The sequence below is a fragment of the Amaranthus tricolor genome, chromosome 8 (genome assembly GCF_026212465.1).
Source record: "Amaranthus tricolor cultivar Red isolate AtriRed21 chromosome 8, ASM2621246v1, whole genome shotgun sequence".
In the NCBI taxonomy this organism is placed as follows: domain Eukaryota; kingdom Viridiplantae; phylum Streptophyta; class Magnoliopsida; order Caryophyllales; family Amaranthaceae; genus Amaranthus; species Amaranthus tricolor.
The window spans coordinates 21,711,497-21,737,199 of NC_080054.1; the positions used below are offsets into that span (position 1 = coordinate 21,711,497).

At 36.6% G+C, this 25,703-nt stretch overlaps 1 protein-coding gene and 1 non-coding gene across 2 annotated transcripts; one reads left to right on the forward strand and one right to left on the reverse strand.

The window, feature by feature from the left end:
* The first annotated feature begins 892 nt into the window (after nucleotides 1-892).
* Nucleotides 893-21,194, forward strand: LOC130820152 (uncharacterized). The gene is made up of 3 exons (XM_057685415.1): nucleotides 893-1,488; nucleotides 12,610-14,065; nucleotides 19,731-21,194. The coding sequence occupies exons 1-3, from the start codon at nucleotides 1,092-1,094 to the stop codon at nucleotides 20,815-20,817; spliced, it is 2,940 nt and encodes a 979-aa protein (XP_057541398.1). The 5' UTR covers nucleotides 893-1,091; the 3' UTR covers nucleotides 20,818-21,194.
* A 4,008-nt stretch (nucleotides 21,195-25,202) lies between these two features.
* On the reverse strand, nucleotides 25,203-25,318 carry LOC130822976 (U5 spliceosomal RNA). Its single transcript, XR_009046470.1, has one exon. It is a non-coding gene; the product is annotated as a U5 spliceosomal RNA (small nuclear RNA).
* Nucleotides 25,319-25,703: the final 385 nt, after the last annotated feature.

The window sequence follows — 25,703 nt, forward strand, 5'->3', positions numbered from 1 at the left end:
TTAGATGAAGATACTGAAGAGGATTTGAGAATTTTGATATTCTAAGTTTGTGGAAGTTTAATAGTCTTAGGTTTTCTACCATGGAAAAAATAGCACGTGATGTGTTGGCCATCCCGATCTCCACTGTGGCTTCAGAAAGTGTATTTAGTACGAGTGGAAGGGTTCTTGATCCTTTTAAGAGTTCTCTTACTCCTAAAGTTGTGGAGAGTTTAATTTGTGCTCAAGATTGGCTTCATTCATCCCTTATTCCTAATGTTGAAGAAGCTTTGGAAGATCTTGAACAACTTGAAGAAGGTAACTTATTTACAAATTACATTATTTTGTAATATAGACAAAAATGAGTTTATTAATTCTTTTTTTGTGTTTTTTTGCAAGATTTGAGTAAAATGGTGTTGGAAGATCTCGACGATGATGGCTCAACATATCTCAACCCATTGAAATTGAAGATTGATGAACTTTGTATTTTGTAAATTGTAATATGGAATTTGTATTTTGTAATGAACTTTTAAATTTATTTCAATGTTTGATGAACATTTTAAGTTGTTTTAGTCTATTTTTAATGAACACTTTAAGTTGTAATGATTAATGAATGGACTGATAGTTGGAAATTTTCTATTGGAATCGATTCGGCCAAACTGAACTAGTTCAGTTCTATTTGATTAATTCAGTGCGATTTGGACTAAAATTTTCAAATTCAATTTTGTTCAATTTGAATTGTAAAAAGTATAATTTAAATTTGGATTGAAAATTTCAACACCAAATTTAATTTGATTTAATTTAAATTTGTATATAATCCAAACCAAACAGAGAACTTTCACCCCTAATTTTAAGGAGCGAGCAATATAGGCAACCTATGAAGGATTCATCACGTGAGGAACGAATGCGTAGGGTTTATGAAGGGTTTTAGCCGTCACATGATTTCGCCCAAACATCCTCAATTACAAAACCTTTAATCAACGATCATGGCTTCTATGAAACTAGAATTCAAATGAGCAAAATTTCACTCTTGTTTAATCTTATTCCTCACTCCCCTAAACATCCAATTTCTTAATTTCACTATTAACCGAAACCCCTAATTTTCTTGAACCTTCATGAATACGCTCTCTTCAAAATCAAAGCTCATTTCTCGCGTTCTTCTTTCAAGACCTTTCTCCATTTCGTCACACTCAAGAGTGTTATGCATCTCTTTCTTTTCCACTTCTTCTCACCCTAATTCTCCCTCTAATCATCAACACTTTTCGGCATCGCGGCGTTATGAAGAAGAGAGTAAAAATGTTAGGGTTTCGGTGTGGTGGGACATAGAAAACTGTGGTGTTCCAACTAGGGTTAATGCTTATAAGATTTCCCATTTCATCACTTCAGCTGTTAGAGCAAATGGGATCAAGGGTTCTGTTCAAGTTACTGCCTTTGGTGATGTTTTATGCCTTTCCAGGGCTAATCAAGAGGCTCTGTCTAGTACTGGTGTCAATCTTGTTCATATTCCTAAAGGTCTTATTTCGATTCCCTTTCTTCTTCTATAAAATTTTTTATGTGTATCTTTTTTTTTTCTAAATGTTTATGGTCTGTAGTAATCATTGTCTAAAAATGTGGTGTCAGTCGCAATCCTGGTAAGAACGGTGATTGGGTAATGAGACTGATGCGATTATCATAACGTTTAAATGTCGCTCAAATTATAAGATATCCCTTTATGCTGTGGAAAATGCGATTTTTATAAACCTTTAGGGTGGGAATATCGATTCGTTTGTTTTGAAATTCTTACAACTAATGCAGCCTTGTTTTTAAGCTAGGGCAGTAATTGATGGAAACTAATTTTTGTGGGGGTAATTATTTATGAGAAACTCGTGTGGATTTGGTCCACACTAAAATGGTGTGGATTAAGTTTCATCACTCCTATAATCCATCACTCCTATTTCTACTCACTCTTTATAGTAATCAATATGACTCCTATTATGATTTAATGTTACCCTTGTTGTAAGACAAAGTTACCCTATGTTATATGATTGTTATCCTTCTCCTATAATGTAATTAGCTTGTATTTGTTGTGTTTGGTTTAAAATTTTATCATATTAACAACAAATTTTGAATTTAATCTGTGGTTCCTCTAAAATTATTATTTATTTTTAAGTTTATAATGAAGATGACATCTATTTTGATTCGATGTTACCCCCTAGTAAGACAAAGTTATCCTTTATGATATACAAAAGGTGTCTGTCTTGTAGGGTGTAATTAACGTAAAACTTGTACTTTTGTATTTCTACCACATGCACAATAAATTTGAAATTGATTTGTCGTGTTACAAAATAATTATTTAGTTTTAAGTTTACAATCACGGTGACCCCTATTGTGATATAATGTTACCTCTTTTGTATGAAAAATTTACCCTTTATTACATACTTCAAAGTAACCGGAAAAAAAACTTCTTAAAAATAAATTGGAAAAAAAATGGTCACGTGATTTTAATTTTTTTATTAAGAGTGGAGTGGAGTGTAAGAGCTTAAGAGTATAAGAGTGAAGTGGAGTGGAGCATAAAAGTATAAGAGTGGAGTGGAGTGGAGTGGAGTGAAGTGTTAGAGTATAAGGGTGGAGTGGAATGGAGTGGAAGAGTGGAGTGAATTGGAGTGTAAGAGTGGAGTGGAATGTAAGAGTGGAGTAGAAGGGAGTGGAAGAGTGGAGTAGAGTGGAGTGTAAGGGTTGGTCCATACTAATATTAGTGTGAACTAAGTCCATATTAGACCTTTTCATTTTTTGTATGGTCCACTCGTTCCAAATCTCAATTGGTATACTCCTTGTGCCTATTTGATTTTGCACTCGTTTAGGGGCTAAGCTTCAATATAGAGTTTAGGATGGAAACTACTCTTTTTTCTTTTCTTTTTTTTATTTGGGGATTTTACATATTGGGAAGATTTCTAGAGGAAGTGTAAAAGGGAAACCAAATTCCATGCCTCCCAACCAAAAAACACCACAAATGGAGATGTGCGTATACTTGTATAACTGAAATGATCTGATAGGAGCAATGGAGCAATTGATGGGTCACTCACTCACTCTCTTTAAAGATTTCGCCTGTGTTTATTCCTTATTTTTTGAAATAATTGTTTGGTTGATGTATATTTGTCAACTTATTAGTATTAAGCCTCCATTCTTAGTTGCATGAAATCAGAAATTTCCCACCAAATGTCACATCAAAAACTTGTCCCCAAAACTCTTGACTATTTTAAGAAACATCATTTTTCTGAATTCCTATTTAATGTTGTTGCAAAATATTGTTAAAATTACAATTATTTAAAATATCATATAAAAGTAGGACCCTATGATATGTACTATTCCTATCCAAAAGTAACGTTTTGCATTGCGATTTTTAATCCCAATACTGTATTTCTGTTTCGGTAAGATTGCTTCTTATTGTTTCATAAATTTGTGTTGTAGCTTAAGATTTAAGACTAGCACACAATATTAGTAGCTCTTGTATTTTATATGCTCTGTTGTTTATCAACATACTTTGTTATTGAAATTATTGCAATAATAATTTCTTTCACTTCTATTGTATTTTAGTTGTCTAATTTCTACTTGCTATTCTCCCCGTCCTCAAGTTAAAAGTGATCCCCACTTAGGTAAGGTGAAGTCAAAATTTTGGCATTCATTTTATTTAAAACAAAAATATTGTTTCATATTGACTTTTGTTTTTTTAACACCATACGTAGTTTCACATAATAACAAATGCACAAGATCAGTTTAGAATGTGCATGTCATACCTACACAACGCACCAAGGCTCTTAAGGTGTATCAAAGGCGCAAAAAAGGGGGAATGAATGATGAGTTGGCAAGCTAATTAACAGAATTCTGTTTTAGGAGGGGTAATAGGAGAAATACTCTAGAAGGGGAATCTTATAACTAATCCAAAAAGGGCAGCAGGTTGTTAGGCCTCATTAGCTCTATAAATATGCTTATGTAATAAAGGATTGTATGCAATGATATACTAATACATTCTCCTCCACTTCTTAATCCTATCTCTGTCATTCTATCTATTCTTCTCCCTGTTCTTCTCTCATTTCTCTGCATTTTGTTCTTCTCTCTTCCCCTATTTCTAACTTCCTCTTACATATTGTGAGCACAGTAGCTTGATTCATAACAAACTGGTATCAGAGCAATTTTTTCTTTCTTTGCTATAGGAAATCCAACAAATCAGCAGAGGATCGAGCAGTTTGAGCATGAGCTTGATAATCTCACCCAACAATTTACTTCTCAGTTGCACTTTGAAATATCGCAACTAGAGGAGAGGAAGTTGTTGAATCAAGCGGTTCTTGAAACTAAGTATGGAGACTTGAAGAAATCCATCACCGCTATGGATGAAGGCCTAGTAAAAATGCAGGAGACTCTCACGTTGTTCATGGCCAGTAACTCAAGGCCACAACCCATGACCAGCATTCTTGGGAGCTCGCAAAATTTGTAGAGACGAAGTCCGGTGCTGGTGGTTAACAACCAAAATCGCCAGAGCATCAATCAACAAGAGAACCATGACAATTTTATTGATGAGAATTTGGGCTTTACGGCTTTCCAAAATAGCCAGGTAAACAATCAGTGGAAAAATAAGAAGGTGGACATACCCATGTTTACCTGTGAGAAACCCGATTGGTGGATTTTGAAGGCGGAGCGATACTTTACCTACTACAATCTGTCGGAGGAGGAACGTATGGTGGCGGCAGTCATAAGCATGGATGGTGATGCCCTAGCTTGGTACCACTAGGAAGATCAACAAGAGTCGATTACTCGGTGGGTTGACTTGAAGGCCCTCATCCTCAGGCGATTCCGGCTAGCCAATCAGGGAGGACTGGTAGAGCAGTGGTTGGCGTTAAGGCAGACATGAATGGTGGCGGAATACTGTCGGGAGTTGGTAGAGAAAGCCTCACCCATAGGTAAAGCACCCAGAGACTTTGCTTTAGTGGCTTTTATAAATGGGCTTTAGGAAGATATACAGTGTGAGTTAAGATTGATGGACCCCACCTCACTTAAAATAGCTATGGAATGGGCTGAAAAGATTGAGGAAAAGGATGCTGTCAAGGCTAAATTTATGAGACAAAATGGCCCTACCGTCCAAATTACCAATATACCCCTCACCCAAAACTTTCTAGATTTACCCAAAACTTTGCTTACCCACAAAACAAACCTAACCCACCATCCCCACGCACTACAGATCCAAACACCACCCTACTCGGAAGATCAACAGCGTTCTATACGCCTCAACGACGGCAAACTGCGGGAAAAACGCTCTAAAGGGCTCTGTTTTAAATGTGATGAGAAGTGGTCAGTCATGCATGTTTGCCGCAACCGCGAGCTTCGCCTCATCCTAGTTGAGGAAGGCGGGGTTTCCTCGAGTGACTTGGAGGACATGGAGGAGCTCAAAAATGAAATGGCAGCCGAGGACCCTCTCCAAGGGATCTCACTTCAATCACTGATCGGGTTTACGAATCCGAAGACTATGAAGATGGAGGGGAGTATTAAGGGAAACACAGTACTAGTCCTCATTGACTCTGGGGCAACGAGCAATATTTCCACTTCCGTAGCTCGCAGATTGGGATTTCCATGTACAGATTACGAACCTTTTGGGGTTACTTTGGGGACGGGTACGAAAGTTTATGGAGAAGGAATCTGTAGGCAGGTCTATTTGTCCTCACAAGGAGTGGAGATTGTGGAGGATTTTTTCTCTTTGGAGTTGGGCAGCTTGGATGTAATTTTGGGAGTGCAATGGCTTGAAAAATTGGGGACATTCACTATCATCTAGAAGACACATGAGATGCAGTTTCAATCAGGGGCTACGAAATATGTTTACATGGCGACCCTTCCCTCCGTTGCTCTCAGATATCCATGAAAGCACTACTGAAAATATTGCACCATGAAGAGCAGGGGGTACTCATTGAGACTATGGGCTTGAGCAATATGGAGGACCCACCATCACTCGACATACCACCTTTCCTCACCTCTACTATCAACCGTTACTCTCTCTTATTCCAACCCCCATCAGCCCTTCCTCCCCACCCACTCATGACCACTCTATAGTATTGAAGGAAGGGACCAATCCCATTAGTGTGCGTCCCTTCCGTTACCCTCACGTTCAAAAGGTTGAAATTGAACGTCTCGTCCATGATATGCTCAAAGCGAGCATGATTAGGCCTTCCACCAGCCCTATCATTCTCGTCAAAAAGAAGGATGGGTCATGGCATTTCTGTGTTGACTATCGAACCCTAAACAAAGCCATTGTTCCAAACAAATTCCCTTATCCTGGTGATCGATGAGTTGCTAGATGAGTTGGGGGAGCCATGGCCTTCACTAAATTAGACCTCCGATCTGGTTATCATCAAATCCATATGAAGCTGGAGGATAATTCCCAAACGGCCTTTCGCACCCATGGCGGCCGCTATGAGTTCGTCGTCATGCACTTTGGTCTCATGAATGCTCTGGCTACTTTTCAGTCCTTAATGAACGAGGTATTTCGGCCTTTCCTTCGGAAATTTGTTTTGGTCTTTATTAATGACATTCTCATTTATAGTAAAACCGAGAGCGACCATGTCAACCATGTTGCCACTGTTCTTTATACACTCATGGCTCACTCCTTGGTTCTCAATGGGAAGAAATGTCACTTTGGGGTAACTCAAGTTGCTTATCTGGGTCATGTCATCTCTTGTCATGGAGTTTCGGTGGACTAAGACAAAATCAAGGCAATATCTGGTTGGCCATCCCCCAAAAATATCAGTGAGCTATAGGGCCTTTTTTGGGTCTCACCGGTTATTATAGGAGGTTTGTTAAAGGATATAACCAGATTGCCTAGGCACTCACAACCCTACTTAAGAAAGACGCGTTCCATAGGAGTACGAAAGTTGAGGCAGCCTTTTCCGTCCTCAAACATGCTCTCACTACAGTTCCTGTGCTCGCTCTCCCCGATTATACTCTACCTTTTACCATTGAGTCCGATGCCTCAGGTTCGGGCCTATGGGCTGTTCTAATCCAAGTGGCTTATCCTATTGCTTTCTTTAGCCGTATCTTAGGCCCACAGGCGCAACGGAAGTCCATCTATGAACACGAACTCATGGCTATTTTTTTTGCCATCCTTCGTTGGAAGCATTACCTAATGGGGAATCATTTTATGGGTTAAAACGGATCAAAGCAGTTTAAAGTTCATCCTTGAGCAGCGTGAGGTGGGTGTCGAGTATCAAAAATGGCTCTTAAAAATGATGGCATTTGACTTATCATTTATAATCTGGGGTTGTCTAATAAAGTTGTCGATGCCTTATCCCGACGCTCTCATGAGTTGGTCGAATGCACTCTCTACAGCTCCAACAGTATTGATCGGCTTGTTCTTCGTCAAGAAGTTGATAAGGATTCAACCCTGGCCCGCATTAAACAAGCTATTCAAAAAGGTGAGGATATTCCAGTGGGTTTCTCCTTGTTCAATGATGACTTATTTTATAAAGGGCGGTTTGTCCTTGCAAAATCCAGGCCTTTCATTCGCATCTTATTACATGAGTACCACGATACGTCTCTTGGGGGTCATGCTGGTGAAGTTAAAACATGTCAAAGACGCGCCTCAAAATGGTACTGGGAGGAGGTATGCGCCGGCAGGTCACCCAATACGTTCAACAATGCCGTACTTGCCAACAACAAAAAGCTTCGTATCAATCACCTGCTGGCCTCCTACAGCCACTGCCTTTAGCCATTAGTGTATGGAAGCATATTTTCATGGATTTTGTTGCGGGTCTTTCGAAATCCCATGGCATCGATACCGTTCTTGTGGTTGTTGATCGCTTTACTAAATATGCACATTTTGTAGGGTTGACTTACCCTTTTACAACAGGTTCTGTGGCAGCCTTATTTATTAAGGATGTAGTTCGTTTGCATGGGTTTCCCTCCTCCATTGTGACGGACATTTCATCTCCAGGGACCGGGTTTTCTTGAGTAATTTTTGGCGCGAGCTTTTTCGTCTCCAGGGCATTAAAGTCCTTCGCAGTACGACATTTCATCTCCAAACCGACGGCCAAACTGAGATTGTTAACAAGACCTTAGAGACTTTCCTTCGTTGCTTCATCAAGGGCAAACCTAAATAGTGGGCTAAATGGCTTTCATGGGCTGAATTTTGTTACAACACCGCACCCCATTCCTCCATTCGTATGTCTCATTTCAGGCTTTATATGGCAAACCTCCACCACACTTAGTGCGTTTTGGCCAAGGCAACACCGTAGTTGACAGTGCTGAGCACCTACTCCAAGAGAGAGATGCCATGTTGGATGAGATTCATTTCGCCTTGGTTAAAGCTCAGCAAAGCATGCTCCATTATGCTAACTCAAAACGTCGTGAAGTTGTTTTTTCAAAAGGTGATTCGGTTTTCTTGAAGCTCCAACCATATCGCTAGCAATCTCTCGCTCGTCGCCCACATGAGAGTTAACACCTCGCTATTATGGGCCCTATAAGATCACTCAAAAGATTGGCAAAGTAGCATATTGCTTGGCCTTCACATAGTCTCATCCATTCGGTTTTTCATGTCTCTCAATTGAAACCTGCTGTGGGCATTCCTGACTCTGTTGATATTCCCCTCACATTTCTGAAGATTTGGTTTCTGTCACCACTCCAGAGGACATACTCAGCTTACGCCAGCCTAGTTCATCCATTTGGGAAGTTTTGATCCAGTGGCAAGGCTTACCACCATCCGAGGCCACTTGGGAGAACTACCACCAGCTTATTGCTACTTTTCCTGACTCCCACCTTGAGGACAAGGTGCAACTCTTGGCCGCGGGTAGTGTTGTACCTACACTACTCACCAAGACTCTTAAGGTGCATCAAAGGCGCAAAAAAGGGGAAATGAATGATGAGTTGGCTAGCTAATTAACAGAATTCTGTTATAGGAGGGGTAATAGGAGAAATACTCTAGAAAGGGAATCTTAACTAATCCAAAAAGGGCAGCAGGTTATTAGGCCTCATTAGCTCTATAAATATGCTTATGTAATAAAGTATTGTATGCAATGATATACTAATACATTCTCCTCCTTTTCTTAATCCTATCTCTGTCATTCTATCTATTCTTTTCCCTCTTCTTCTCTCATTTCTCTGTATTCTGTTCTTCTCTCTTCCCCTATTCCTAACTTTCTTTTACAAATTGTGTGCACAGTAGCTTGATTCGTAACAGTGCAAATGTTGGATAAGGAAACTTATGCTTATTTATTTGAAAATAAAATAAAACTCAAAACCCAAATTTACTTATGTTTGAGAAAATATTACTTTAAAAAAAATGTTGGTGATAAAGAAGAAAATAACTAGGTATCCTTCATATTCTTCTTATGATAGTTATGTGCCAAAGTGGTTTTTACTGCAACGATAATGAATGTTTTTAAGCTTATTGATACTAACTATGAATGTCATGTTGTAAGCATTTTATATATGTTTTTAATTGATTACTTAAAGATATTTAGCGAGGAAGTGTGCCTCGCCAAAAAGAAATTCACACCTTTGCCTGTGCTTTGCACCTAGGCTCTAAGGACCTTTTGCGCCTTGGTGCGCCTTGTACTTTTTAAAACTAAGATTATAGTAGTACAGTAGATGTGATATGTAATGTATAAGTGAGAGGAAACATTTAATTTGTCATTTAATTTTCACTTCTTAGGATGAGTGCATTTTCTTTTTTGATAGTGATACGAAAATTGTGAACTATGGCTTAGAGCTATAATGAAAATGTGTGCGATAATGCAAGTTTCATTTTACTTTAAAAAGAAAAATGGGAATTCAAATTTGATCAAGTATTAATTATAGAATATTGCTGGAGAATTTATTGGGTGTACATAAAAGCATTTAAGCGACATGGAAGCAATATGAGATTTGGGAATGACCTAAAAGTGGACTCGTGTCTCAATCATTTGATCATTACAAAAATGCATGAGATTACATGGTTGTTAGTGCATCCAATAAATTACAAGCTTGTAGTATTATTCATTAGAAAATTACAACAACCTTTAAACAAACACCCTAAGTTCAACTTGTGGCTGATAAAAAGGGTTGATTTTATTTATTCTTTGAAATGCAACTGTTTTTCAAGTGTCTAGGTAAGACTTTTCAAATTATAGATCCTATGAAGTTCAGCGTGAGCCTAGTACAAATATTGCTTCATTTTGAACTAACTGTTTTAACTCTTCTATGATACTATGTCTTAAATACATATTTTTAGTGTTTTATTGAAAGAGTATTCCGTCATTTAGGTTTTATAGATGTTTTCCATTTGATGCTACTCTCATATCACTACCATCCTTCTGATCATGATACTGTGATAGATCAATTCTTTTGGTTCACACCTTCATAATTCCTCATTTTTTTCTTGTGAGAGCAATGGCTTGTTGCTACTAGTACTTTCTCTGCTTGTTTGGAATCATGTCCAAATCAGAGCAGTAGGAAGAAAAAAATTGTGCTTTTAGTAATGTCATTAAGAAGAGAGCAACAACGAAGCGCCTGATGTGACTATGTGAGCTTGTTCGGGCCAATGGTGGGTTTGGTCTGTGGTTGGGAGTGTTTTGATGGTGATTGTGGGTGAGTATTGAGTTTGGTGGTGAATGGGGGTTGAATGGTGGGCGGCGTTTTTGAGTGATAGGGTTGGTGGTGCATGTTAGACCATAGTTAGAGGTGTTTGTTGGTGGGAGTACATAACGTCATGTGTAGAGGATATCAAAATTGTGATTTTCTCTCAATTAAAATCTTAAATATGCTTTGCATATTCATTGATTAAATGTTTGCGGTTCTCATAATTTTTGAGTTGATTTGTATACAAGGCCCTTGATTTGGAAATGGGAAAGAAATTCGAAATTCGAAAAGGAATTGTTAAAAAACGAGAAATGGATACATGTAATCAATGAATATTGATTTGTATACAAGGCTCCTGATTTTGAAATGGGAAAGAATTACAACAAAACTAAAAACATATTTGTTTAGGTCATTCAAAGAAATAATTCAACTTTTATTAAATCAAATCATGAATCAAGGAACTCGGGAGAGGCAAAAGAGATATGGTGGTGATGATGAGTTAGTGATAATGGTGTTTATCGAAAAATTTTCAAAAGTAGCTCAAAGAAAAGGGGGGTATTGTTAGTAGTTAGTTCAGTCTTTATGGGGCCCAATTAAATAAATCGGGATAAAAGTTATGAATTATGACCAACAAGGGATAATCCAAAGTTGGGTCTTTTTATGGAAGACCACATAGCTAGGTTTATTAGTGTCTTAAGATATATAATATTTAATTCTCCATTCAATTTCATCCAACTTCAAATATTTTGATTTGCATATTAAAAAAATGTAAAAATAAGAGGGAGAGGATATATGACCAGTATATGTGGGCTTGAGGACATAAGTTAACAAAACTAGCAAATCTATGTATGTATTTGAACTTTGGAACCAAAAAAAAGCACCTTCATTTTGATAATACAACACAACAACAATGCCAAAGTATCAATCCCATATATGGGGTCCGCTATGTAAACCAAATAAACCAACATGAGAAGAATTGTCCTAATAAGTTTATACTTTGTTCGGCCCTTATATGTAATACTAATCTAAGAGTTATCATTAATAATATCAATTCATATGATTTATCAAATTTATGTTCCTCCTCCGGTTGTTCCTCCATACTATCAGTTGCTCATGCACATGTCATTTGTTTTGAAATTTGGGAACATATTTTATTAGTTCTTTGTCCCTTATAAGTTTATACTTTGTTCGGCTCTTATATATAATACTAATCTAAGATTTTCATTAATAATATCAATTCATATGATTTGTCAAATTTATGTTCCTCCTCCGGTTGTTCTTCTATAATATCAGTTGCTCATGCACATGTCATTCGTTTTGAAATTTGGGAACATATTTTATTAGTGCTTTGTCCCTTATAAGTTTATACTTTGTTTGGCCCTTATCTATAATACTAATCTAAGAATTATCATTAATAATATCAATAGATATGATTTATCACATTATGTTCCTCCTCCGTTCGTTCCTCTATACTATCAGTTGCTCATGCACATGCCATTAGTTTTGACATTCGGGAACATAACTCATTAGTGCTTTGTCCCTGCACCTTTGTCTATGTTTATTTACTTGTCCTCATGCTGGATATGTATACGGATACCCAGCAGTCATGCCTGTTTTGAGAAAAAAGGAGCAAAACTGTGGTGACCTAGATTGTGACTGATGTGCCAACTTTCCATGTCCTACTCATGTGTCACCCTTTGGAATGTATGCTAAAATATATCTCCTGGATTATTAAAGAGTATTTTGTTTCACACTTTTCAGATTAAAGTTGCTAAGTAAAAGGTTTTGATTGCTCATATTGTGAACCTCCCTATGTTATGCTGGAAAATTGGGGATAGTTTAGCATTGATTTTGGACTGCAATTAAGTCCATGCAATAATGCTATGTAAAATGCTTTTGAAAATTAGCTGTAGCTACCACATAAGTATGTAGCAATTGCCTGAAGTTCCTGTAATTTTGTAATATTAACTCGTATCATTTCATTTCTCTTAAGGTTAAGCTTATATATTCTATGCTTTGTTTTCTTTCTTGTTCCCTTATTTATAATATTGTTCTTGGCAGGTGGAAAGAACAGTGCTGATAGGTCACTTCTCGTGGACCTTATGTATTGGGTTTCTCAGAACCCTCCACCTGCGCATGTCTTTTTGATATCTAGTGATAGAGAATTTGCTGTGATGATACACAAATTGAGAATGAACAACTATAATATACTACTTGCTGCTCGAGAAGCCGGAAGTACTCCTGGTGTTCTTTGTAGTGCTGCAACCATTATGTGGAACTGGGATGAGCTTGCTAAAGGGGAAAATCTTTCCGGTAGGCATTTTAATCAACCACCAGACGGCCCCTTCAATTCTTGGTATGGCCACCACAGAGGGCCCCTTGAGGATCCATTTGATGCATCTGAGCAGAAAAGCTGTCTGGAGACTGACAACATCTCCAACTCTGAGCAGTCCTCACAGCCTAAGTGTTGTCCCGTGCCCAAACCAATTTTATGGCAGATACAGCGTATTGTAGATGATTATCCAGAGGGACTTACCTACAGTGAATTACGCTCTGCCATAGCAAAATATAAAGTGTCTATAGAAAAAGACATTTCCAGTAAGAAAAAATTTATTCGTTTTCTACGGTCGATGCCCCAAATTGTGAGGATTGAAACTAGTCCTGGTGGCTGGATGTTGCTACATCCAGCATCTCGAAAAAGCCAAAAACCTGTTGAAGGGAATGATACTTCAGGATTGATCACTGAGAATAAGAATCAGGATGTCAAAGTAACTAAAAAAGAAACTGATCAGACTCATGCAATTACTAGAATGGTGGATGTTGAGCCGGTGTCGCCTGTGTCCCCTTATGTTAATCATACAGAGAAAGCAGTGGAAGAGAAGGTGAAGGAGGAAATCCCTGAGAAAAAGGACTTAAGTGGTCCTCATATTGACACCCAAGTTACTTCTAAAGAGGATCTCTCAGGAAAGGAAATATTTGACAAACAAGCCATGAATATTCCTGTGCCTCCCATGGAAGAACAAAGCTCTGAAAGCAAGATTGGTCTTTTCAAACGATTATGGTTTGGCACAGTTACAGATGTCAAGGAGACTAGCAACAATATTTCTGATAAATTAGATACATCTTGTGTTAACCCAGTATTGTCAACTCCCAAAGAAGAGGATACAATTTCATCCAACCAACATGTTGTTCAACGCTCAGCAGATGCATCTCCGGTTAATGTATTGGATGAGAATGCTAAAAGTGACGCATCTGATAAATGTGAAACTAGTCCAGGTATCTTTACAAGGGTACTAAGCTGGTTCAAATCTTGGCCGAATTCATCTATCAATGCAACAAATGAACAAACCAATTTAGAGCAAATCTTAATAGAGGGAAACTCAAGAATGTTGGATGATAGTTCACACTCAACGAAGCTTGAACCTGAGATGTTCTACAAAGATACTTTCTGGAATGCTCTTCAATCATTTTTTAAGACATGCAAAGGTGTCGACATTGTCTCAAGCTCAACATCCAGGTTTTCCTATTACTATATTCCTAAATTTGCATTTCATTGGTAGCTGTATAATAGTGTTCCAACATCCGAGCTTATGAAGTTTAACTTAGAGCTATGTACAAATACTTTTGAAAACACAATTGTATTGTGTTTTTTTACCCTAATCTCGGGTGATTCTAGATTGTTTGCAGCTGGTGAAAGTGAGCAATTATAAAAATCTGCATACTTTTTTGCTTAGTAGAGGATAAAATACCAAGTTAATCTAATTAGAACACGATCTCATTCACTTTTTTGCATAAATTTCTCAAATCATATGTGAAACGTGTAAAACTGCAAGTCTTGTGAAAATTGTGAAGTGCTTTAGAATGTTCCTTTTGTGGTTATGAGAAAAGAGATGTTATATTTCTTATAGTTCCGATCCACTCGTGTTTTAATTCAAAACTTCTGCTGTTCTCCCTCCTCCCTCCTCCCACCCAAAAGAAGAAAACAAAAATAAAGGATTTTATATGCGTTTTGGATCACTTATAACCAGTAATGTCCTCAGATTATGGGTTTGCGATGTTTATGTTTGTGCTGCTGTTAGATACTTGATTAAGTTTGGAGGATTTTGCAAATTTTGTGGATTTAGTGGGGAATAGTTGTTCCTTTCTCTTTCTTTTAGGAATATGCCCTGGCTTTTTAGTTTTAGCAGGGGAATATATATTTGAAGAAGCGGTTTTTGTCAAAGTTATTGGCTTGACTGCAAAGTCATACAAGGGAGTCTATAATTAAACAACATAAACTTCATATAGTTGATGTTTGCATAAAGCAAGGCAAAATAAAATTGAAAAACCTATGAGATTGGTTAATTAGATAAAGTAAGAATTATTGAAACCTCTTTTAAAACAATTGTGGAGTTTGATTGTGCAATTGAGGTGGATGTAGACTCGTTTTAGGTGAAGATGAAGAATTTTTTTATATGTTTGGCTAATAAGATTTAGGGTGAGTCAAATGAAAAGATTGTAGTTAAGAGTGATACAATATGGTGAATTGTTGAAGTGAAGGTGGCAGTGAAGAAGAACAAATAATGTTTACTTAGCCTAAGGAAAATGTCGGAATGACGAAAATGTTGCCAAATACGAGGCTGCTACGACCAAAGCAAAAGAAGCATGCGAGAGCGTGCGAAAATTTAGATTTAGTGGAAGGGGAGAAGGATACTATGAAATGAATAAGAGGAGACACACTAAAGCTAATGATTACTATGTAGTAATGCATCAAGAAATATGATAGTATGTTGTAATTCATCAATGATAGAAATAAGAGAATCCTTGTCAAGGATGTTGAGTCTAGGAGATTATAGATAGATTGAGGGAGTATGTGACGAGTTACTCAACAAATATCGAGGGAATGTAACAAGAGACAAGCGTGCTCCTGTTGCTATTATCATCTAAATTCAAAGAAACATTTATTTCTATAAAAGGAATCTAGTAAATCAAGCAAAGTTGAGTACCTGAAACTAAAAAAAAAAGCAAAAATGAAAGGTAACATACAGGAGGCGCACAAGGCGTAGGTTTGTCCTTGCCTCTTGTAATGCACTGAGGCATGTTTCTAGTCGTCTTGGTGCGCCTCACGCATCGGGTGAACGTTTTGAAACCGAGGTCATATGATAAGTCAATAACATCGTCTTGAGTTAACAAAAGAAATAAAAAGTAAAACAAAGACAAAAGTAAAGAAAGCAAATCAAGGTTTCTTGATACTTAAAACATTTTGTGGCTTACTTAAACAAACACTAAAAGTCTAAATTAGAATCATCATTCTCATAAGCATCTTCACCATTATCATCACTAATTTCCTCTTTCGCATCCTTCTCCTCATCCGCTAAAACAAATTAAACATAAAACAACTGTAGATACTAAACAAAGCAACAACCTTTACTCTTTTATAAAACAAAATCAACACGAAGAGGAGAAACCGAAAGTGAGAAAGCAAGAAACAAGAAGAAAAGAAAGAGAGAAAGCAAGAAGAAGTAGAGGAAGGGAGAAGACAATACCTGGGTTGTAAGGACGTCAACCAATAGAGGAGATCAAGTGAAGATGGTGTCACCTTCAAAGTAAAGCACCAACCTTTGCTCTTTTATTTTTACTCCTCGATAGCTTTAGGGCAAGAATGAGGGGTAAATTTTGGCATTCCATTCAATAAACAACTATGTTATTTTATTAATATTATGCAAAGTCATGTTATTTATTAAAAACCACATCTGGAATACATGAAGCGCAAAAGGCGCACGAGGCGCCAAAAAGCCATGCTTCTAAAGAGCCTCTTGTATCGCGTTGTGCCTAGACTTAATGAGGCATTTAAGTGATTGTGCGCGTTTTTTTAAAATATAGGCATAGTTTTGTTAATGGCCTTAAAGCATCAACAGTAGGAAAATTTTGGATTACCTAAATGATTTTGAGAGGGAAATGGGTAACCCGATCATTGCACAAACATTTTTGTATTTTGAGGTAGGTAGATCAATTGGAAGCCAACACAAAATAGCCACCCAATTAGCTTCAACAAGCTCCAGCTTGAGTTACCTTACCCAACAACAATTGAATTTTCTTGAACAAGACTTCTTCCTATCAAGGTTTGGGCTCCTTTCTTACTCTCTCTTCAGCTTCTATTGGATGTTGATGAATTTTAGCAAGTCTTCACTTCACCACACATTGATTTTAGTATTTAAGACTCCATCTCAAAGACTACAAATGCTCAAAATAATATTTCCATAAGTTTCCTAAAAGTTAGGATGTGTGTAATCTCCAAAGTTTGAGCACCTCCTCCGCTCGTCCAAGCAAGCCCAACCACAATTCCGTAAGCCTAAAAATCTATGCTCAAGTAACACAATAGACAACACTTGCTTGGACATAAACCTTCATTGCTCGACCAAACTGTTCGCTTGTGCATAGTGCCTTTGCTGCTACTGCCTACTTGACCACTCATTAAATGGAATACTTACCTTGATCTTTTGAGCGGTCAATGTGAATGCCACCTTTGCCCATTGTTGCTCGTTAAAGCATCCTTGCCTCCCACACTCTTGCTAAGGTAGATGGCTTACTCTTGCACCAAGATTTTGTTATGTAAGTTATGTGAAGAAGACACATTTTGTAGGAGAACTGGCACTCTGAATCCAAACTATTTACAATTTTCTTTATTTTTGAGGTAGAATTAGGGTCTTTTAGTTAAATAAATGAAAATGCACTTGAATTTCCGTTTTGCCACAGCTAAAGAACTTAAATTTTTTTTATTCTCATCATCCATCTTCGTCACACATCATGACATGGCATCTTCGTCAAACATGGGCTTCATCATGATGGAAAGCAACACCATTAAACCTTCATCTACATTTTACTGAATCAACCTACATCAAATTTTCAGAATTCATAATGGATAAAAAATCAAAGAAAGATCTAAGTATCCCATCTTTACATCTGCCATAGATGACCATGCAAACCAAAATCAAAATTCAGAATTCATTAATGGATAAAAAATCAAAAGAAAGATCTAAGTATCCATCTTTAACTTCAGCCATAGATGACCATGCAAATGCCAATTTTTTCAACCGATTGCAGAATTCAGAAGCTTTACCCCATTTTGTTGGCACTTGGCATTGGTGAAAATGAGATTACATAGGCATTTGAATATTTGATTTTCACTCCATATTGTTGGGATTAAAGCCTTGGCATTGGAATATTTGAATTTTTAAGCTCTCAAGTTTTGTGGCATTTGGAAGAGAGGAAAATCAGAGGTAAGGTCTTTTGTTTCACTAAATGCCATAGATCACTCAAGCATTTATCAATTGGGATACTGGAGGCATGAAAGAAAAATAATAAAACAGAAATAAGCATGCGAGGTTATTTAGTGTCCATGATATGAAGCACTAAAAATATTATATCCAATTGTAGTATGACTTTTGGGTATGCTACACAGACTGTTATGGTGCTTGGAGTCATTAAGTGCTGTTTTATTGTTGCTAGAAGAAACCATGCCCTTTTGAAGATGCTTTCGCAAAGGTGCAGCTTTGGCAGCCATGAAAATTGGGTGGAGATAAAATTGTTTTTTATATTAAAAACAAAAAGTAAGGGTATTTTAGTCTTGTTTTACAATTAACGGAAATTTTAACGAAATTCTATAAATAATGTTACTTACAGTGTTAAATTATTGTACAACTTGATGCCACGTCGTGGACAAAAATAAAAATTTTTGTTACCACTCGCTTTTGCTACCATGTAAAATATCCCTATTTGCGATTGCAATTATGGATCTGTGTTGAGGGTTTGTGACTTCATGACCCCAGATTAAACATGATTAATTAATTCTCGTTATTTGCTTACTAAGTCATCTTCCCTAAAGTTCTATTTTAACTTGAGTAGTTTTTAGAGCCTTGGGGTGTTGGTATCCGTTAACCAACATGATCAGTATTTTTGGTGTCAAGATGTCGAGTCATTCCTTTATATATCTCTTCCACAGTGCTATGAAAACCAATATTCGTTACTCGTAACTTACGAGTTACGAATCTGGAGTGAAATTTAAATACCAAAAACTCTTTCATAAGAGAACTTATGTAAGGGTAAGGATCAAAGTTTCTGCGTTCTGATCAAATTTAGCATAACTCTTGCTGACCATATTGCATTGTGCACATTCTGCTGCTGCTGTCAACTAAACCACATTTTGATTGAATCGTGCTATTTTCTACCCAGAGCTTATATATGGTTTTGGCTTACCCTTCTTTTTATGAGGGAAGGGACAAAATGTTCTTTCAGATGCAAATCCATAGGACTATCTTTGGCTTCCCTTGTAAAGGTACAGGTTAAAAAATATTTAATGCCTGTTGCACTTTTTAGCGGAACCACAAAACACAATTGAGATTTTAGTGTTCTTACTGTTATGTCCATCCTTAGTTATGCAATTTCTTTCTTCAAGTTAGCCAAGTCATGGACCCAAGGACGCTTTCTGTAATCTAAATTCATTTTCAAAACAAGAAGCCTAATTTATAACGATAGACGAAACAACTCAACTAGTAGAAAATTCCTGCAATCCATTACATTACTCTTATGCCATCAAGTGGGGGTTTGGGGACCGGATGTACGGTTTCTTACCCTTTTTAATGATAACAAAGAGGTTGTTTCCCGATTGACCATTGGTTACAAACATTATCTGCAACTTTGCAACTTCACATAAGTAAGAAGTGAACATGATTTAATGAGTCGTTTCTTTATAATCGAAATATAAAGAACTATTTGCGGACCCACAGGCTTCCCGTGACTAAGGCCACTCTTCCTTTTGTTTCGGCCTATAGGTGAACAACTGAATGATCCAGTTACAAAAGTAGCTCATTGTATATTTTAGGTTTTAATGTATATTTTTGTCACATGTAGTGATCTGCGTTCTTTGAACTTGGCATTTTGGCTGCAGTTTTTTTGCGGATTAGAAGTATTATTTCTAGAGTCACTGATAATTCATTTCTTTTTTTTTGCTATGATATCAGCTAATAATTTTGTGATTATCAGCTAACGCAACTTATTTTACAATTCAAAATTCCAATATTTTTTATGATAATGTTGAAAATGTCTGCCATGTCTTCACATATTGCTGTCACTTGTGCATGAAAGTAAATATTCCTTTTTTTATTTTTGGTAGTTTTTTGGCTAATTATGGCCTTCCATCTCAGGGAGCATTTTGCTGAAAGGCTTCAAAACGAAGGACCTTTGGTTCTTCAGACTCTCCAAGAAAGCGATCTTCATAACTTGGTAGATTTACTAATTTCCAAGAGATGGATTAAAGAGTTTCCTACTAAAACCCCTCGATTTACAATTACTCAGCCTGCCGTGGATAGCTTTGTAGAGTTCCAACCTCAAAATGTCCAATCCCAAAGCTCAAAGGGTTTAAGTTCTATGTTTATGGGCTCGTCTCAAGAAAAGCCACATTTGACAGCTATCTCTGCTGAGCACAAGAAGCCTTCTGAGAAATCAAGAAGTGATGTCTTAGCCGATTGTCAGAGACTTTTAGATGAGCGTTTACCACGGAACCCTGAAGGTTTGGACATTGCTTACTTCAAAAGGGATTTTTTTGATAAGTATGGATATCATCTCGATCACCAAAAGCTCGGTTACCCAAAATTGGTATCACTTCTACAGATAATGCCTGATGTTAAACTAGTTGGTCGTTACATTCTTAAGGATAATGTGGTTTACTCTCCTGGCGTTAAGTCCGTTGGCCTTTCCGGGAAGTCTTCAGGGTCTGATAGCTATCTGTCTGATTCACAGAAGAATGAAGGTGGTGAATCACCATGGGAGGAACTTGGACCTGTTACTGAACAAGCGAGAGATTCAATTATAAGTCGGGTAAATGGCAATTATGAACCCTCCTTGTCAGATGATGATAAGGAGTTTTCAGAACCCGAAGAGAATGCAACCTCATCAACGGTCAATGCAGAAGATCGAAACAGGTCGAAGGGGAATAAGGATGTTAGCTCCTTGATTCAAATCTTGGACTCATGGTACGCCACCAATGACTCTCAGGATCGTGGTTCTCATGTCGAGTTTTTAGTAGACGGTGCAAACCAGAATTCAAAGGCGTCTAAATCGTCAATCGCTAGTTTTGAAAGTGAATGCGCTTCTGATGAGTGTGAATGGAAGCAAAGACCACAGAAGAACTATAACTTCGTTGCAAATCCTATCAAGAATGAGACGGATGATACAATTCAGGTAATTCTGGGTACGTTGAAGAAGTCGGGCAAACCAAAGGAGCAAGAGTGAAGGAGTGTCTAAATTTTACTGGTAAAACTAAAAGAATCCAAAATTTTATAGTTTGATGCGCTTCTTCATTTAAGCTAAATCTTGGTTACTGACTTACTGTTATGCGAAATTGATTACTGGCAAGTAGTAGCGAAGCATGCATGCGTGCGTGGAATTCACCGACAAGTAAGGGTGTTTGACAAATGGTTGTTGACTATTAGCTTTTGGTTGGTTTAATTGGCTTGTTCGATCAGCTAACAATATAAGACTTTTTATTGTAAAGCCAATTGGCCATAAACTGATGATGATGTTCCATTGTATAAGCTAACAATATAAGACTTCTATCTTTGAATTGTTTTAATATAATACCTTAATTTACTGTGCTTGGTTCTCCGAAATTTTCCATTCATTTTACTGAACTGTGAAATGTTTTTTTTATGTAGAAAAAATTACTGCGAATAATGTATTTTTTATTAATTTTCCTATAACAATGCAAATTTTTGATTAACCATGAATTATACTACCTTAAGGGTTTTTTTTTAAATAATACGAATTTTAGTTTATTAACTAATTTACCAATTTTTTTGTCATATAATTTCTTTTAGATTGATTTTTAGCATATTAATTTTCCTACTTAAGTTGTATTATTCATGGTTAATCAAAAGTTGATATTATTATAGAAAAATAAGTAAAAGGTTATATTATTCATGATAATTTTTCTTATCATCATCATCATCATCATCCTACCCAGTGTATTTAGCTCATAGAAAAACTATGGACAGGGTCTGGGGAGGGAAGGACGGCGGCAACTCATAGCCATAAAGGAGAGCGCGGCCAAAAGAATCCCCCGGCTCGAGAACAATAAAGACGTAACTACACGGGAAAGATAAATTCAATGCCTATAAATAAAATAAATAAGTAAAATCAACTACAAAATAAAAGAAAACAAAAACTAATAGTAAAAGAAACGAAAAAAGCAAGAAGGTAATTGAAAAAATTTGAAAAAAGTAAGACGATTTAACAACTTTTTTCCCAAAATAAGCTCCGTAAAAACTTATTTCCCAAAATAAGCATCCGTACATCCAAGCCTAGCCTCGGGAAGAGTCGCTGTTAGTAACAGCGAAAGTGAAAAAAAAAATTAAAAGCCCAAAGTCGCTGTTAGTAACAGCGACTTAAAAAAAAATTTATTTTTTATTATTATTATTTTTTTTAAAGTCGCTATTAGTAACAGCAACATGTCCCATTTGACATGACCAAGTTTGTGCAGCAGCGTAACCTACATTTTAGAAAGGGAAATACTAAGATGGGGCCATTTGTACATGCTTGTATCGGCATGAATGAACTTATCCAATAGATATAGTTCTAGGATTGCATATGGAGAGAATGAGATGTGTAATTCCTCCTTGAATAACGTAAAAAAATCAGAGAAATCATAACCTTGGTACAAGAAACTTTTCAAAACTTACCACTATTTTCAATAAGCTTGGAAGTATTTAATCTCTTGGACGGCATAAAACTCAATAATCTCTGATAATCTGGAAGCAACGACTGAAAGAACAATAATAAAAAGACATACAAAAAGAATTGTTGTCATCTTGAGGACCAAGTAGCCAAGTCATCATAATTTTGCATATGTAAGAAAATCGTGCTTATTAACAATTAAATTTTGTAGCTATTTTAAAGAATTTGACTATAACATAAAACGACATCATACATAGAAAATATGTGATACCTTTGGAATTGAAGAAGTATTTCGGAGTTCTTCTGTCTTGTTAAGCTTCATACCAGCAAAGATTTCATATATCAGACAACCTGAAAGATAAAATGAACAATTTTAGAAATGCAGACATATATAAGCAATAAATTAAAATACAACAAAGAAATGCATGGTTTATTAGTGTACTAAAACAGTAAACATTTAATAAAAAACCTTAACCACCCAGTAACAGCGACTTTAAGGTGAGCTGAAAACTTAAAACGCACTAAGTCGCTGTTACTAACAGCAACTTAAAAAAAAAATTTTTTTTTAAGTCGCTGTTAGTAACAGCGACTTTGGGCTTTTAATTTTTTTTTAAGTCGTTGTTACTAACAGCGACTTTGGGCTTTTAATTTTTTTTTTCACTTTCGCTGTTACTAACAGCGACTCTTCCCGAGGCTAGGCTTGGATGTACGGACGCTTATTTTGGGAAATAAGTTTTCACGGAGCTTATTTTTGGAATTAAGTTGTTAAATAATCTTATTTTTTTCAAATCTTCAGAACACCAAAAGGTAATCAAAGAGGACATTAATAGTCCAAAACATGGATATGGCGTTTCCAACTACTCCTATCTCTAGTCAGACTCTCATGAAAGTTTTAACTCATGCAAGTCAACTCTTATTTTCTCATCCTATGTTCTCCTGGGTCTTCCTCAACTCCTCTTACACTCTACTATAATGCTTTCTACCCTCCTCACAAGGGCGTCGAAAGTCTTTCTCTGCACATGTCCAAACCACCTCAATCTATTTTCGTGCATTTTTCTAGAAATAGGGGCTACCCCTAGTTTGTCCCTAAACTCCTGGTTCCTAATTTGATCCATCAGTGTGTGTCCACACATCCACCTCAGCATACGAATTTCTGTAACTTCCATCTTATGTTAAAAAATCTTCTTTACAGGCCAACACTCGGTCCCATATAGCAGAGCAGGTCTCATTGCCGCCCGGTTGAATTTTCCTTTTAACTTGCTTGGGAATTTCCTATCACATAGCATCGCGGTGGCTGCTCGCCACTTGAGTCATCCCGCTTGTATAGGATGATTTACATCTCCGTCAATCTCCCCATCCCTTTGAATGATCGATCCCAAATACTTGTGCTTGGTTGTACTTTTAACAACTGCTTTATCAATGGGTACCTTTGGTTTACCTACCGGTGATGTCCCACTAAAGTCATAGCGCAAATACTCGGTCTTCGCACGACTAATGCGCAACCCTTTACCTTCTAAAGCTTCCCTCCACTCATCCAATTTATTACTAACCTTCTCTCTAGTTTCTGCTACCAGCACTATGTCGTCTGCGAATAACATGCACCACGGTACCGTCTCCAAATAGATCTATTGAATTGTAAAATTGACTCCCTAAATTGGAGTTATCAAAAACTTAAAGCATACCCACTTTCAATAGAAGGCCAAATTGAAGTACCCAAATTCATCATATATATATATATATATATATATATATATATATATATATATATATATATATATATATATATATATATATATATATATATATATATATATATATATATTTATTTATTTATTTATTTATATATATATATATTTAAATATTTAAAAAAATTGGTTATTTGTATTTTTTGTTAGAGGCAAAGATATAAATAAATGCTATTTATATCATTTGTTTCAAACAAAAGATATAAATAAGTCTTTTCTTTCTCTTATGCACATAGTACTTTAAAGAAAAATTACCCATAGACTTTGTATGCAACTACATAGCATGTAATACGTTCTCATAGGATAGACTACAAAATTATTAATTCACATAATATTTGAAAGTTAAATTCACGATGATAGCTTGGAGTCAACAACATATTTGTAGTTTTAATTTAACTAAGGTAATGTTCAAATAGCATACAAATAATTTGTGTTTACCACCAACATACTCAACTTCTTTATTTTGGATTTGAATTTGTACATAACGATCACTATCATCATTATACATAGTGTGTCTCGCTCATAGAAAACTATAATTAGAGTCTGGGTAAAAAAGGAAGGCGACAACTAGAGGTGTTCATTCGGTTGATCGAGTCGGTTTCGGACGGGTGTTATTCGGTTCGGTTGCATTTCGGATCGGTTATTTTTCGGCTGTGTGTTACAACGGGTCACACTCGGGTCGAGTCGGTTAGTCACGGTTCGGTTAGAGATCGGTTATTCAAGCTATCGGGTTAGCATCAGTTCGGTGTCGGTTGAAGTTCGTGTCGAGTGTCAATCGGTCTCGGGTTGTCATCGATTACTAATTGGTTCGGTTTTTTCGGGTACAGATCGGGTTCGAGCTTTATTTTTCGAGTAGTTATCGGTTACGGTAACTATTGATCGGGTCAATATCGAAATAAGTTAATAGTCAGGTTTTTAATTGATGTATGCTCATTTACTTACAAAAAATAATTACCGATTGTTTTATCAGATATAGCAGATAGGGGTATCAAACAGGTCGGGTTGAGTCATTTTCAGGTTCGGATCATATATAAATGAGTCAATAAACCCGTAACCTGAACCTGACCCATTTAATTAATGGGTCAAAAATTGAAACCCCGACCTGATCTGTAGCAAATCGGATCAATCTACTAATGACCCATTTAACCTACTTTTTTTTTAGGTCATTAAATTCATATATTTCAGGTCATTTGACCCATTTAACCTTAATTAAAGGCTTCCTCCAAAAATAAACGTATGCCACTTAATGCAGCGAGCACACGGTATTCTTTAGTAAAAGGCGAAAGAATAGTTCGCTTTGTGCTCACGGCGTGGCTGCGTAAGTTGGTATGAGATCTGTGCAAGTGATTAAAAGGATTTTTCTTTTATTAGTATCTTTCATAGCCGATGTGGGACAACTTTCTTTGTTATTGAAAGTCATCTTCAGCTGACAAATCCCTTAGCCGATGTGGGACAACTTCCTTTCTTATTGAAAGTCATCTTCAGCTGACAAATCCCTCGATACATGGTAATTGGTATTATCTTAGTTTTACGAAGTATTTGGCAAATGTTGATCCGTCTTAAATTTAATAAATGGGTTAAATAGGTTTTTTTCGGGTTTAAATATTCAACCTAAACCTAACCCATTTAATAAACAGATCAGGTCGGGTTGACCCATTTAATTAATTGGGTCAAAAATCTAAACCCAAACCCGCTAATTTC

Excerpts from the sequence above, each read along its gene's own strand:
- LOC130820152 (XM_057685415.1), top strand. The coding sequence starts at position 1,092 with ATGAATACGCTCTCTTCAAAATCAAAGCTCATTTCTCGCGTTCTTCTT. Across the intron at positions 1,489-12,609 it reads TCTTGTTCATATTCCTAAAG|GTGGAAAGAACAGTGCTGAT; the intron begins GTCTTATTTCGA and ends TGTTCTTGGCAG. Across the intron at positions 14,066-19,730 it reads GTCTCAAGCTCAACATCCAG|GGAGCATTTTGCTGAAAGGC; the intron begins GTTTTCCTATTA and ends CTTCCATCTCAG.